Source organism: Pectinophora gossypiella, chromosome 25 (genome assembly GCF_024362695.1).
Source record: "Pectinophora gossypiella chromosome 25, ilPecGoss1.1, whole genome shotgun sequence".
Classification (NCBI taxonomy): Eukaryota; Metazoa; Arthropoda; class Insecta; order Lepidoptera; family Gelechiidae; genus Pectinophora; species Pectinophora gossypiella.
The window spans coordinates 4,507,683-4,523,894 of NC_065428.1; the positions used below are offsets into that span (position 1 = coordinate 4,507,683).

Consider the following 16,212-nt stretch of genomic DNA (forward strand, 5'->3'; position numbering starts at 1 on the left):
TGTCTCGATTTAAATAAACAACTTAACCGAGATGGTGAGTCCTCGCAATTCTTCGTGCATATTTTTGCACCAACTTTGTGATAACCTCGAGGTCCTTGTTTTCAGCAACATCACTGAAATCCCATCGCCTAAGGTCCAGTGGGTGGGTTTAGGTTTCATCCGAGCGATGCCCAACTATCCCGGATGAACCTGTAAGTTATTTTCTTTGTTTTACACTCGTGAGTTGCATTGCCACGCTGTCAGCTGAACCACATGCTAATCATTGCCATTCCTTGTTGCAGATGGGGTTGTTTTTGTTTTTTCTTTAAAGTTTTAACGTTTTAATTTTCGAACGTTTTGCAAGTTTTAATCTAAGAAGAAGTTTATGATTGGATCAGATGATTTCAACAATGATTTTGTGAATGAAGATTGCTACTGTTTTCTTCTGCGTTTGCAAGTTATTTCAAGCTTCATTTCGGCGGAGCTTGCCTTGGTTGTTTGCACGTCGAAGCTTTCCTTTGTGCGGCGCGCATGTGGATGTGCCGCGCCTCTCCTTTTGTCAACACTCCGGATAAGGCCCGGTGAAGGACTGCGAGGTTGACCGGTGGACGTGCAGCCCGCCAGCTGCGTAACAGTTGGCCCGCTGCGCCGCCATCGTCCAGCACGCCCTGGCCTGAGCCGGCCTCAACTCATCACCTGTATGGTATTCCGGAACGCCTCAGGTAGGCCTGATAGTCGGAGGTCCTCGAGTAAGTGAGGTGCCTACAGGTGTACGGACAGTGTTTTAAACATAGTGATATCCCATGGTTGTTACGGAGTGACAATTAACCTGACGGACCAAAGCGCGACCTGTCTCCCTCCATAGGGTTTTTACCTACCTATGGATAATAAAATCTGTATATTTTAAAATATACATTGTACAAATTCAAGGGAGTTTTCTTTGTCTCATGCTCACCGGTCTATAACATCTAGCTGTGCCCTTCAGGTAAACACCACTTTATAAATTTCTGAAACATATCTGCAGTATCATAACACGATTTCCTCTTTACACTACCTTCCTATAAGGTAAGCAAAAATCTTTTGTTTCAATATCCATCTTATTTTCTTTGTCTTTGATGTTGTTTCTTTGTCTTTCATCTTGTTGTCTTTCATTAGTACGAGTACTTACTTGTATCTCTGTCCACACCATTACGGTATAGTGTATATTGTGTCTTGATAAATTAATGCCTCTGGCCTCCATAGTCCAGTGGTTGAGCGTTAGGCTCACGATCCGGCGGTCCCGGGTTTAAATCCCGGTGGGGAAATAATCACAAAAATTACTTTGTGATCTCTAGTTTGGCTACGATATTACAGGCTGATCACCGAAAGTAAGGTGATCCGAGCTTCGGAAGGCATGGTAAGCCGTTGGTCCCGGTTACTACTTACTGATGTAAATAAGTAATCGTTATATGAAGCCATGTGTAGGGGGGCCTTTGGTGGCTCAATAATAACCGTGATGTTGATGAGGTTGACAATGCACCTCACAACTCACAAGACAGAAGAAGATAAATTACAATAATATAAGTAGATACAGTCATAAGCAATATCATGTATCCACTTTAGAACCCTGTCGCACTATCATATTTGTCATTTAATGAGACTTACGGTTTAATTTGTCAATAAAGTTAATGTGATATGTTCTCAAAGTGACCGTACTTGACGGATTATTTTAACCAAATATTCTCGCTTGTTTTGCTTGATAATAGAAGCATCGCACAACATTTGCTTTTACCAACCGAGCTTCTGGTCTATCAAGCTGTCGAATCATCGATCTTATGCGAATATAAATAGGATGCTTAGTTTTGAATTTTAATGCTTCCTCGTAAATATAGTCAGTGCATTTAACACACCTATTCATTACTTCTTGGATATCTGCTAGTATTACCTCGCGTTCTTTTTTTATCTCATTTGCTGTCGACATTTTGTCACGATTGTCAAATTGTTTGAAATGTACTGTGCCTATTATTTTACTATAACAGCTTAGTACACAACGTACTAACGATTTATGAATATTAATCGTTTTTTCTATAAACTCTACCATACGTCGAAGTTCATCTTTGATCTGCGAAGTTTCATTCATCCTCTTCACTTCACTGTGAATATATTCTGCCCAACTAACGTTGCTATTAAGAATATATGGAGTCCAACTATCATTACTTTTAAGAATTTCTATAACCTTTTCAACTTTTTTATCATGTTCTTGTCTCTCTAACGGGGAAAGGTATTGTAATGGGTCTTTCGGAATAGATTGTCTCAGTATTTTGCTAAGCGGTTTATCGTCATTGGTGTTACTTTTTATATTGTTCGGAACTGTTTTCATTTTTATTGCTTTTATAAGTTTTTTTACGTTGTCTTTGTTCTTCATTGTATCATCATCATCGATAATAATAAGTGTATATTTTACTTCGTCTCTCCTTTCAATTGCAGAATCAGAATTTAATTTATAGTTGTCTTCGCTGTCAAGTACATTTTGGTCGGGAGGATTTTTACTCTGTTCATTAAAAATGTACTTTGCAAATACTTCCTGTGAATCCTTTTCGTGCTTGGAATCGCAAACGAGTAATCTTATGATTATCTAAAATACAAACAACATTTTAATGATAGCTTAAGGCTTAGCACGGAGGTCCGTGCTCCATGGTGGAGCTTTAGGCTTTCGATCCGGAGGTCCCGGGTTCGAATCTCGGTTAGGACATATCACAAAAATCTGATGCCCAATTGGTTAGGACATTAGAGGCTGATCTGCCAATTGCCGAAAAGTAAAATGATCCGTGCTTCAAAAGGCACGTTAAGCCGTTGGTCCCGGTTACTACTTAAGTAGTCGTTACATGAGTCATATCAGGGGCCTCCGGCGGCTTAATAATAACGCTGCACCAGAGTTGATGGGGTTGGTCATCCACCTCATAATCCACACGATAGAAGAAGAAGAATGCTAGCTTACTTATTGTTCTAATGAAAGTGGTGATCTAGTAAATCAACTCACAAAAAATATTTTCCAAGGCGTTGATGCTTGATGCATGGCCGTTAACAGAAACTCATAAATAAGTAATAGAAAATGTTGAAATCTTGACAAGTTCTTTTAGATCATTGAGTGATTGCTAAATTATACTTAGGTATGCTTATTTTTTTATTCCCATAACTCAGACATAGCATACCGCTGCATACCGCGATGTGAATTGAATTTAATAGGTACAGGTGAACAGGTATCTCAAATATCAACTGAGCTGCAGATAGGCAAAAATATCTTGAACGGTTTTTAAACGAATATCGAGAACTTGTCCTGTGCACTGCTGTGCACATAATTAATAATAGGAAGGTACTATACTTGTAATTAATTATGAATGTTATAGTATTGAGAAATACCAACCGTAAAGGTTTCATAACAAGACCGATAACGAGTATTGTTTAAAATTTTCATTGACAACGTTGGGCTTACGACCTGGCGGCCCAGGGTTCGATTCCAATGGAAACCCAATGGATCACGAGAATTGCCCTGATTTGTTCAGGACGAAAATAATCATTCCGTGATTCGGAAGGCACGTTAAGACGTTGGTCTCCAGACACAAGGGATGCTGAATTCGGTTATCTACCACACGATCAGAGTGATTTTAATTGAATCCTGTTCAATTGCCTTTACTTTAATTTCGCGCTTGTTGGTTGAGCTTCAATCACAACCTACGCAATATAACACGCATAGATTAGGTAAAAAATAAAAAGTATCAAGATGTTTTCTTCCAATTACCCGTGTGTTGCATACTATATAAATCACCTATACCTACCGGTATTATAATAGTGGTAAATCAATGACAACACGTGAAAAGTTATAAGTATTGCTAAGTATAGGCAATAAGCAAGCTTTATAAACATACACCTGTCTGTCAAATAAGGTGCGCTTTTTTTAAAATTATGAGCATTATTGTCAATGCATAATGAAATAGCTATACCGATATTTAGTTGAGTATCTAATTCATTCTAACTTTATATTGGCGTTGAAATGAAGTGAAATAATAATATTTGCACGAAAATAATTTATAATTGCTTTGTTGTTTTATTCGTTTTTGAAAGATTTGTTAGTATTTGTACTATTTGTGTTAGGCAGAAAAATGGGGAAGCGGTATTACTGTGATTATTGTGATAAAACAATGGCGGCGGCCCCTTCCATTGTGAAAACACATAATAGGGGTTTGGTGCACCAGAAATTGGTTTTGGAACATTATCAGAAACACAAAGGTATCCTGCTGTTTGTAACTACATAGTTTTAGAGCAACAAGTACCTACCCCAGGTATGCCTTGACAGTTTTGTAATCTTTTTGGGGACCTTAAAGTTAGTAACCTTTGTTGTTATATAAGGTTAGGGGTACATTAATAGGTAATAATAAGTTATAAAGTCCTATCCAAAATGATCAATTATCTATTTCGACAATAAGGATCTCTATATATTGAAGATAACCTATAAAAGTTGTCCTCTTTAGTTGTTTTAGGTGCTTCTGATATTTTTAAATTATTTTCCTCTTTGTGTTATTTTAAGCAAATTTTGTTAATATGGCGTCCAATATGGAAATAAATGTTTTTCTTTCTCTATGATGATTCTTATACTATGTTATATATGTAATAAAGATACACATTTATATTTTCCAGATCCCGAAACAATATTAGCTGAGGAAAGTAGAAAGAAACCGTGTTCACGGTTCCCTAACAATCAGTGTCAGTTTGGAGCCATATGCCGCTTCTCTCATTACACGAGGGATCAAATCGATCAGCTAAGGGAAATTGGTATGTGCCTATTCTGTTTATAGTATGTAAATTTATTAAAAAGAAATGGCCAGAACTGTGTCAGAATGGTACCCAAGAAACGGGAAAAGGAAAAGGTAGACTGCACATGGTCCAGCATGGTGTCATCAAGCTTAAGACAGATAAGAGTGGAGGAGGTTGGGGAGCCATAGGCAGACCAAACTAAACTAAAAAAAAATATAAAAAACTCTGGTCAAGATTGTAGTATACTCGTAGTAGCTTTGCTTTACATAGACCAAGAAAATATTTTTTTATAATTTCCACTTATATTACATTAGGTAGTTTTCTGCATGTTACCTCTTATTTAATTTAACTACTACAACAGTTGGGTTGTACTTGGTTCAAGATAAATTATGAAACACTGATTACTAAATAAAGACTAACTAAAACTAACGAAAAACATTTTCTTAAATTTTAATTCAGAAAAACGTAATAAGTTCGACATTTTATCACATTTTTCTATGACATAAGAGTGTGCTTTTTCATACAAATTTCATAGCAATTTCGTGTTTTGATGTTTAGTAAAAAGTAACTGCTTTGACTTGTTGGAAACTAGTCTTTTATTTGAAGTTAATAAATGTCCAAACTAGTCAGAAAGTATTTTTTTCCTGGTTTAACTATGTTCAGCCAATAGACTATAGGTAGTTGTGTTGACACATGAAAGGTGGCATGACTGCAGCAACAACCAGTGTCGTAGCTCACCTCCATTACACAATGTGGCTTCTTTTTAAGCGCTTTATAACGTTAGTTGTATCTAAACTGCCTACTGTCGCTGAAGATGCAAGGGACATTTGGTCCACCATCCTAATCCTTTAGCCAACTCCCTCCTATCCTCTTGGGACATAAAAAGACTGAAATGTGCGAATGTAAAGTTGGATCTAAAAGCTCAGAAGCAAAGAACTGTGATGACATTTTTTTTTATTCTTTTATTTTTGCATGTCAACTACTTAGTGTTTAATAACTAGGTAAGGGTTAGGGTTGCCTCATAACTTTATGCTGTTGAAAACAAGACATAAACACTTTTTTATTTTATTTATTTATTTATTATTATGAGATTAAATTGTTAATTTCAGTGGCAGCAAAAGAAAGAACTAACAACAATACAGTTCAACCTGCTTTTGAATACTTATACCACCAGCTTCAAGAGGAAAAGACCAAATCAAAGAATAATGATGGTGAGAACACCGTTCTATATGACTCCAGTGGCATAACACATGTGTTTCCGTGGACTTACAACCCTACAATGACACTTTACGGAGATACACTACCACCGAGCATAAAGATGTTGAAAATAGAAGATTTTGAATCGGCAGATATAACGACGTGGGGTTAAGATGTCTTTATTACAAGCACGGTACATATTTATTATTATTTTGTATTTTATTCCCAATTCGTATTTTGAATTTAAAAGTAGCTTATTTTTTGCGAATGCTCTTTAGCTTAACAGCAGTGGCAGCCCTAGGGCGGTGCGAGGCATACCACCGCACCGGGCGCCGAAATGGGGGGGGGGGGGGGGTCAACCAGCAGGGCTAACATGCGCAACGGGATAAAACTATCGATCGATTCAATAACTTTTGTCGAAACCGATGTTTGTTTTTTTCTCTAACACGCGTGTAACGTGATTTTGTTCGTATTTTGACAGAACGACATGACTTATTTAGGTTCCCATATTAGCTAGCACCAATCGACAAAACGACATAATTATATCTGTAGAAATTAAATTCGAATTAGATTTATTTCGACTTACATATACTTATTTCCTGTTTTGAGATTCGATTCGTCCGTGATAAAGCACCACGCACGATAAAACTTGATCGATATGCAACGTCACCCACATTCGCCACCCATGTCACGTAACTTTTCATAATACACATGATTTAATTTTTTTAATCAAGAATTTTAACAGTCTGGTGGTTTGGTAGGCTCACGATTTGGAGGTCCGAGTTCGATTACAAAATTTTATATTGGCCAATAACCCGACATAATTAAGTTGACAGCACATGTTGAACAGGTTGAATAGCAGCGGGATGCCTATTTTATTCGCCCGGTTTATTCATTTATTTTAAAATTAACAGTTGTCAATCATCCGTCCCTTTCCTTTTCGGCGGGTAAGAAAATGACGGGTGTGTATATATTTACGTATTTATATATTATTAAAATCATTATTTATTGTCTTCTATGTATTGTTTTTAATATACTTTATTTAGGTATACTTATATTTTTCAACTTTTTATATCCCGCTCCGTTTTGTATTAAATTCATATCCTACACCTAAAGGTTGCCTGGAAGAGATATGCTTGAGTGCAAGAGTTTTTGTATTGTATTGTACCTACTTAAACATGTAATATGGATATGATACATCATGTTATTGAACATTTGCTGCTTAACAAAATAGTTGACTTTTAACTACCCATCGGTTACTAATAAGCGTGACAATTAATCAGCAGTAAAACTAAAGTGAAAAATGCTTCTGGCATTTCGCATGCCATTCATTCACCATTCACCTTTACAAATTGATTTCATAGTTTACTAATCAACCCTCGGATACTTTCGAATCAGTCTTTGGAAATGAGCGTAAGTGTACACAGCACAATATGTTGAGAGTGACAGAAAAATAAACGTCATAATGAAGCTCGTAATTTTGATTTTATCTTTTGTGTTAATCGCAATTCAAGTTATTGATGCTGATGTAAGTAACAATTTAAGATTGTATGATAAAATATCTCTCGACGAAAGAATAACACTGCTTATAGAACGGTAATTATAACCAGTAACCTGATTGTCAAAAACAGAAGATTTCTGCCTTGAGAAGCACGGATCATCTTACTTTTTGGGACAATCAGGTGATCAGCCTGTAATGTCCTGACCAAACTAGGGATCTTAAAGTGATTTTTGTGATATCCCCACCGAGATTCGAACCCGGAAACTCCGGATCATGAGCCCAACGCTCAACCACTAGACCACAGAGGCCGTTGCACAGTATTATTAGTCACATTTTGTAGGAAATATATGATTGAGGGGTTCGGAGCAGTCATCGACGGAATGGGCCATGACAGTCTATGATATATTACGTTTTTTTGTTGCAATAATGACGCAATGCACAACATGGATAGCTGTTACACTTGGCCTATGTATAGTTAAGTACTATATAGGCCGGTAAGCTTTACTATGCAGTTCACCATCCATCTTAAGACTTAAATACAAATTGTGGCTGCAAATTGCGTTCCGATGGCTTGTATACGGTCTTGAGTTCCGCTTTAATTATTTTTGTCTAGCCGCTATCAGTAACAGTCGTGTGATTGTCATATTGTCATACCTAAGATATATCTTTTTAAGTTTGGATCAATCTTTTAGTAAACGAACTACACACACTGTACCTATACCTTATGTTTTCCCTTAAACTACGACGTAATTTTCACATAAAATGTTTTTAAATTCACTAAACATTGGATAAGGCACACTTGTTTTGATAACAATGATCATATTTTTGAAATACGTTTTACCAAACAACAGCCATGATTGTTTACTAGAAGATTCAACCTAAAAGTATACTTTAGATAACAGTAAATTGTTGTTAAATAATATCATTTCATCACTGAACAGGATATTGAAGTAGTAGAACGCGTGGTCGATCAAACCCAGACAGAATATGCAGTTGAAGAAACAACGAGTGAAGATACAAGTTCAAGAAGTGAATCTAATACTGAGAGTGCAGTAAATGAAGAGAAAACTATCGATTCCGAAGTAAGAGATGGTAGAAGTAATGATGACATTACTGCAAACCAAGCACCAGTTGAAACAAGGAGAGCAAATTTGGAAGATGCTGCTGAAGCAAATGCAGAAAAAACCAGCGCTGAAGAAAATGCAACTTTTACGGAAGAAAATACTGCTAAAGATATGAAAACTGGAGAAAATGTCACAACAGATCTATCCGCTGAGAATAATAGACAATCACCAGATGATGTAAGAAGTACAAGTGAAGTAGATGAATCAAAGGCAAGTGATAAAGTTGCAGTAGGTGAAGTCGAAACTAATAAAAGTGATGCTGCTTTACCGAATTTAAGTAACATATATAGAAATGCACCTATTAGTACCGCAGATCAAATTAATGGCACTATACCAACGAAAGAGCAAGCTGTAACCATGGAATCCAATGGGTTTAACTCTGGTGCTATGACAAGAACTGGAATGCCTGATGCTTATATAGGAATTGGTGCACGGAAAATGATTGATCCTAAGGATTTAATTCTTGGAAGCTCCCTAGAGAGCGCTAGAGGACATCATGACACGAGGTTGTCAGTGCCAATCGTGGCTCGAGCCATATCCTTTGAACCTTACAGTGCAATAGGTAAGTTACTCGATCACTTTATTTTATAAAAAAATAATTGACATATTATTATGCTTAAAGTAAGAGTAGCTTAGTTTTAGGCAGATGAGACGTTCGATATATTTATGCAAAAATTGGCGATTGAAAGTTCAATTACTAATTTAAGAGCCACGCTCTTGTCGGTGTAGCAATCTCCATGCTACTTTTTTAGGGAAAAATAGGGCAGTGGTCTTGCCTTCTTGCCTTCTGCTCCGCAGTAATCTGTCTGACGCGAGTGGGATGGCGCCCAGAGTAGTCTATTTCAGAGCCGTACTAGGATTCCTGTCTTCCGCCTCTGAATAGCACTACTTTCAAAGTGTGTTACCCAATAAATAAAGATATTTTTGAGTTTGAGGTGGTTTAGATGTGTAAAGATGTGAATGACTGAACGAGTGATTAACGCAACAGATTTTTTAATTGGGTGTTATTGGTAGAGTCGAAAGAGCCTAGTCTAGGCGAAAATACCGCAATTACATACAGGATGTTTGAAGAAAAGGCCAGGGCGAAAATTTTTTGAATCGGCTAAAATTTTTTATGAGATTGGTATCAACTCAGAGTCATGGTCTGAATCATCCTTCAAAGTTTTCGTTACGATGTCACTAACATCCTGTATATAACTGCCGGGTCTGCATGACAATATCAAGCGCTTGGATCAATAAACGATACGAATGCTATCTACGTAGAGGGACGTCGAACGGCTATTAGTCGAAGCGCTCAATATAATTTGCGCTGCGTGCGGCACGGTTGTCACGCAGACCCGGCTGGTGGACGTATGTAACTGTAAAAAAAGCTACTTAGCCGAAACCGGATCTTCTTTTTACCAATATCACGTCTATCTGAAATTGTTTTCTTGAATTATTGTGAGATTTATAACAGATTTTCTGTTTTTAGGATCTCAAACTCAACTGCATTACCCGGCGGATTTGTTGCCGACATACCAGACCAAGAATCTTCAGATGCCGAATCAGTTCCTGTACTCCCCTGGTTCGTACGACGCGAAGCTACGAGGCACCGCTTCTTTGCTCAATAGCATGGGCCCAGACACGTACAATTCCTTCAAATCAATAGTCCCTGAAGCGCGATTCAAGCCGAACATCCGTTCGCATGAAACCCATCCGATATTAGATATGAAACAGTTCGCCTTGGATAAAAACTCCTATCCGTTTTCTCCCAATAATGTAGATAACTTTGGCCGTGAAGGAAAAGTTGAGTTTCCTCCTTTGGCGAAGAAAGAGACAGATAATAGAAGACAATACGGTGCTGTGGATCCTAACATCGGAATGAATTTTAATTTATACAGTGATTTGTCGCGGTATAGGCGAAGTCTTGCCAACCGCTTGTTACCGTATTACATGTATAGATTTAATAATTACAGACGGGATATGAACCATAATAATTACTATGACTGGGCTATGCCAGACTACAGAAGACTAGCTGCTCCACGCGACCCCGCCGGCGTATACCTAGGCTAACCCTAGGGAAGTAGCGTGATTATTTGTATCGCAGATGTTGATCAAGCTTCTAATGTATTCAACTGCAAAATTGTATTAGAATCCGCTCAGTGGGTATTGCGTGATGCGCGAACAAATCGGGAAAAGATATTCATTGTAGGCACCTATAGTTTACTGGATCAATCTTCATCAATCCGGGTGAGAGCCCTCAGCCACACCCCGGACCTTTCATACAAACAACCTCGTTTTACACAGATACCACACATTGACGTTATCGTACACGCGCATCTGTGTGTGTGACGTCTGACGCCATACGATTGGAGACTAAACTATGTCCGAGTAACCCTGTTCAGATGCTGGTGGCAGCGGAGAGTTGCCGTTCTATACGTAATATTATTCCTTATTCTAAGCCTCAGCGGTCTCCATTTGTTCGGTCAATTAGTTAATACCATCTGCGGCAAATCTACAATAAGTCACGTCAAAAAAGAGGATCAATCTTAGAGCAAATTGAAGTGAGCTTTTACTGGGAATAAAACAGATAGCATCACGCCTGTATCCCCGAAGGGGTAGGCAGAAGTGTATTTATTACACATTCTCCTCGCCGGCTGTTTTAAGTCCTATGTGGAGGCGAGCCTATGGCCATTATTCGGGCACAAATCTACTGGGTATAAAACTTAAATAGTAAAATATTATGCAAATATTGAATATAAAACTTAAATAGTAAATTATTTATTGATGCTAATTCCTGCAGACACCGTCTAATTTTATTTTAAGTTATACCTTTCACTTTATTATCCCGCGAAATGGAAAGAGACGGATGACTGACAGCTGTTAATTTTATAAAAGGATGATGGAATTTATAACGCGGGCAAATCAAATAGTTATCTCGCTGGTATGCAAACCGGTTAAAGTTTACTGTCAACTTAACTCTGACGGGTTATTGGCCAATGTCAAATTTTTAGACGGTTGTTTTAGATTTCTGCTTAAAATTGACGTGTATTCCATAAATTTTATGCCTGTCGATTATCCGTCCCTTTCCTTTTCGGCGGATAAGAGATTGTAGTTATAACTTTAAATAAAATTAGGTGGTATGTATTGGAATTAGCACCATTATCTAAGTAACATATTATGTGCGCGTCAAGCTAGCGGCCTCAAAAAAAAAATGGGCACGAAAAAATAATTTGACCATACCAAAAAATAGTACTCTTATTGAAAAAAATAGTACCTGTTGTAAAAAAATTAGTACCATCACGGTTCTGGATTTATAGCCATGTTTTATTGCACTTGCTAGCTTGACGGTGAGCGAAATTTGGCGAGAGTTAACGACAAGGTCTTTCGCTTTGATTTAAACGCCAAAAAATAGTACCGAAATAGTACTCACCCCCTGCAAAATACCGAAAGTAGTACTTTAACGGTTCCAAAGTTATAAAGGCAATTCTTTGATCCCGCTAGCTTGACGTTTTGAAAATACCTATTATCTGGGGAATGCTTGCATACTTCAGTTTGTAACTAATGTCAATAAACTCGTATGAAATAGTACTCCCTACCATCATAATTTGGACCTGATTCTCTTTGTAGAAATATGTCAAAAAGTCATTATAACCTATGTCATACATTTATCAAGACAAGTACAGTCGCGAACAAAATTATTATACATGGTCAAGAATGTTGTCAGATTTTAGTATTTTTCCCCATTTTTGGGTAAAAATTGGTGAAGTGCCAGGGTTGTCAGATGAAAGTAATATCATTGTTGAAACTCTTTGAGTTATTCTACAAATACTGCAAATTGTTTATTAACAAACACTTCGATCCGTAACAAATTCAACATGAAGGTATAAATTATAAAATAAAACAGCAGATTAAAAATGTATTATGATGTATTAAAATCACAGATTGTTTTCGATAAGAACTAGACTCATGCAGCCATTTTCTATTAAAATTAGTGCATATGGGTGTATGCAATAGGATTTTTTTGTAATAGCAGCACTCTGAAGTGCAAAGAAATGGTAGGGTAGACCTCCAAAATGGCAATACTTACGAATAAATTGTGAGGTTATGTAATTGTCTACGTGACTGTAGCAACAACAAATGTATGGCATAGGTTATGATGATTTTTTAACATTTCTACAAAGAGAATCGGATCAAAATTATGATGGTACGGAGTACTATTTCATACGACTTTATTGACATTAGTTACATACTGAAGTATGCAAGCGTTCCCCAGATAATAGGTATTTTCAAAACGTCAAGCTAGCGGGATCAAAGAACTGCCTTTATAACTTTGGAACCGTTGAAGTACTACTTTCGGTATTTTGCAGGGGGTGAGTACTATTTCGGTACTATTTTTTGTCGTTTAAATCAAAGCGAAAGACCTTGTCGTTAACTCTCGCCAAATTTCGCTCACCGTCAAGCTAGCAAGTGCAATAAAACATGGCTATAAATCCAGAACCGTGATGGTACTATTTTTTTTACAACAGGTACTATTTTTTTCAATAAGAGTACTATTTTTTGGTATGGTCAAATTATTTTTTCGTGCCCATTTTTTTTTTGAGGCCGCTAGCTTGACGCACACCATATTATTTATTATACTTACATGAATAATTGTGTATGTCGAAGTATAATACAACCAATTTAATAAATTACATTTATTTGACGTATCTTTAACTTCGTTGTTATAAGGTTTAATTTTCCGTGCTGGCTCCCGTTTATTATGAGTATCAAAATTGTGATCCGATTAGCTCTACTGTAGTATTTACATACCAGAGTGATAAAAAAAGCTAATTATAATCACAAACACCCTTAGTTTGAAGTCCTAGGATAAATATTATAACGATGATCAGCACATTGAGGTGATATAGTCTTCCTTTTCTGTCAATCAGAACCGTCATTTGCCAGAGCGAGATCATGCGTTGTATTCCCGTTCGTTATCTCGCTCTAGTAAATGATGGTTATTAGTGACAGACAAGGAAGAAGCGTAGGAAAGTGCGACGCGACGATCATTTATCAGGATGACTAAGTTCTTCAATGTTTCTTGTAAAATCGACCATCCCATGGTATAAGAAAACCAGCGCCTTTCTCGCCGCGACAGAGATCGTCTGTCTCTTTCTGTGCTGTACTGTGAGAGAGTGACGGGTGATGTATGTCGAGGTGAGAAAGAGTCGCGCGCTTACGGTGCTAAGCCCGTATGCTCAAAAGTGACAGAACATTTCAACGTTAGCCCAGCTGACGTCATCCCATCCTGTGTAGCCATTTTGTAAAAAAAAAATACCCGCGTCTAATGTTATTAATTTACTTTGTAAGGCAATTTTGAACTTTTAATAAAAAAAATACTTACAGTTTTAATGATTTTTATACATGTGACAAGTAATAGTAATTAGTACATTAGTTGGAGATACCAATTTAATGGTAACATAGTGGTAACACTTACGTCATCAGACGGCTAGCAATGGCGGCTTTTCATAGGATTGAATATACCTGATTTTCTTATACCATGGATAATCCTATATTTTACTGGTAAAAAATATTAGTAATTGTAATTGTTTGTGGCAATATCTACGATAATCAGACTGTTGATATAGATTTATTATAAATTATGAATAGTTGTAGCATAATAATTTTCCAAGGACTTTCCAGGCGACGTTCTCAAAAAAAAATACAAATGGCGCTGTAGAGATGTGCCTTCGTTTAACCTTCTAATTTCATGGGTGACAGACATATGCATCTTTTGTCGTTGTTTTTGGGTGTAAATGATGACCTTTTTACTACATTTTCCACTTATAATTATTCTGATCAAAATAAAGAGCAGCAATGTAATTCTATACGTATCTGATCCAAATATCAAACACAATTATTTTTATAATATATCCCTCCATTAGATTATATTATATTTTTGTATAATTTTGTACTCCAAGCGATGAGAAAATAGGCAATTATCACGTTGTTTTAAGTTTACGCGGTTATTATCATAATTAAAACACATAATAACGGGTTCTTACCGCGTTTAAAGTAGGGATATGAGACAAGCGGCAAAGAAAGAGGGTAGACAGATATATCTGCCCGTAGAAAATGTGGATCTACCTACTCCACTCCAATCTCATCAGTCATCCCGTGATCATGGCACTTACAACACTTTAAAAGCGGTAAGAACCCGTTATTATGTGTTTTAATTATCACGTTAAATATGAACAGGGCCATCTATGACAGACTACACAAGACTAGCTGATTCCCGCCACCCCGCCAACGTAAATCTCATCATCATCATCAGCCCATTAACGTCCCCACTGCTGGGGTACGGGCCTTCCCTATGGATGGATGGGAGATCGGGTCTTAAACCACCACGCGGGCCCAGTGCGGATCGTTGGTTATTAACGACTGCTAATGCACCCGGGACCAACGGCTTAACGTGCCTTCCGAAGCACGGAGGAGCTCGAGATGAAAACTTTTTTTTTATGGTCACCCATCCTATGACCGGCCTTTGCGAAAGTTGCTTAACTTCAACAATCGCAGACCGAGCGCGTTTACCGCTGCGCCACCGAGCTCCTCACTTCGTGGATACGGAACGCTAAAAATCATGTAGAAAGACCGGGTCTGCCGCTCTTCCTCGACACAATGTGGGCTTTTCTGATCATGATGATCGTTGCATCGAACAAAATTATAACCTCATTCGACTCTCAGCTTAAGTATCTCGGATGACTTGTAATAGCTCTGAAATATCTTCAAATTACCAACTAACGAGCTAATAATAATTAAAATACATAATAACGGGTTCTTACCGCGTTTAAATCAGGGATATGAGAGTCTCGATATTTCGAGCCACCGAGCTCGAGCGTAAATCTAGACGACATCTATATTTATATTTTGGAACGTAGCTTGGTAAAGTCCTTCATTATCTGTAAGTATCTTTTTCCTAAATAAAAAATGTTAAAAATTAAGTTTATTGTTTGTTTTGGGTGATAGGATGACCTGACCACCGCGACTGACCATAACTTCGTATCCAACAGTGGCTGCAAGTTGTCTTTGATTACATTTGACTCTGCCCACCCCATTAGGGGTTGCGGGCGTGAGTTTGTGTATAAGACGAACTGAAGTTCATTAACATAAGACGTAGTACATACATACATACATAAAGTCACGCCTATTTCCCACCGGGGTAAGCAGAGATTATAGAATTCCATTTGCTTCGATCCTGACACACGTCTCTTGCTTCCTCCACATTCAGAGGTAGTATTGTTCCTTATTCTATGACATAAGGTATGGGCTTCTGTGTGTCCAGTGGTTGAGCGTTGGACTCACGATCCAGAGGTCCCGGGTTCGAAACCCGGGGACATATCACGAAATCACTTTGTGACCCTAGTTTGGTTACGACATTACAAGCTAATCACCCGATTGTCCGAAAGTAAAATGATCCGTGGTCCGGAAGGCACTTTAATGTATTCGGTTACTACTTACTGATGTAAGTACGTATTAGTCGTTACATCAGCCATGCCAGAGGCCTTTGGCGGCTCAATAACTCTGACACCAGGGTTGATGAGGTTGGTTATCCACCTCACAACCCACTTCATAGAACAAGCGGAACATGTGATGGATATA

At 37.6% G+C, this 16,212-nt stretch overlaps 2 protein-coding genes across 4 annotated transcripts in view; both read left to right on the forward strand.

Moving 5' to 3' along the window:
• LOC126378047 (irregular chiasm C-roughest protein-like) overlaps positions 1–16,212 on the forward strand; it is a 416,593-nt gene that overhangs the window by 170,894 nt on the left and 229,487 nt on the right. The gene's annotated exons all lie outside the window — the stretch shown is intronic.
• LOC126378203 (zinc finger matrin-type protein 5) overlaps positions 4,088–16,212 on the forward strand; it is a 233,798-nt gene continuing 221,673 nt past the window's right edge. The window contains exons 1-5 of one of the 3 annotated variants that reach the window (XR_007568042.1): positions 4,088–4,245; positions 4,654–4,788; positions 5,880–6,160; positions 8,410–9,154; positions 10,064–10,957. Coding sequence is in view for 2 of the 3 variants with exons in the window: in XM_050026422.1 (XP_049882379.1) it covers positions 4,119–4,245; positions 4,654–4,788; positions 5,880–6,139 (522 nt within the window). In the remaining variant the exon portion in view is untranslated. Of the gene's footprint in view, positions 4,246–4,653; positions 4,789–5,879; positions 6,161–6,245; positions 6,274–8,409; positions 9,155–10,063; positions 10,958–16,212 lie in introns of those variants that run through there. The other 2 variants (XM_050026422.1, XM_050026423.1) reach the window with 2 other exon arrangements.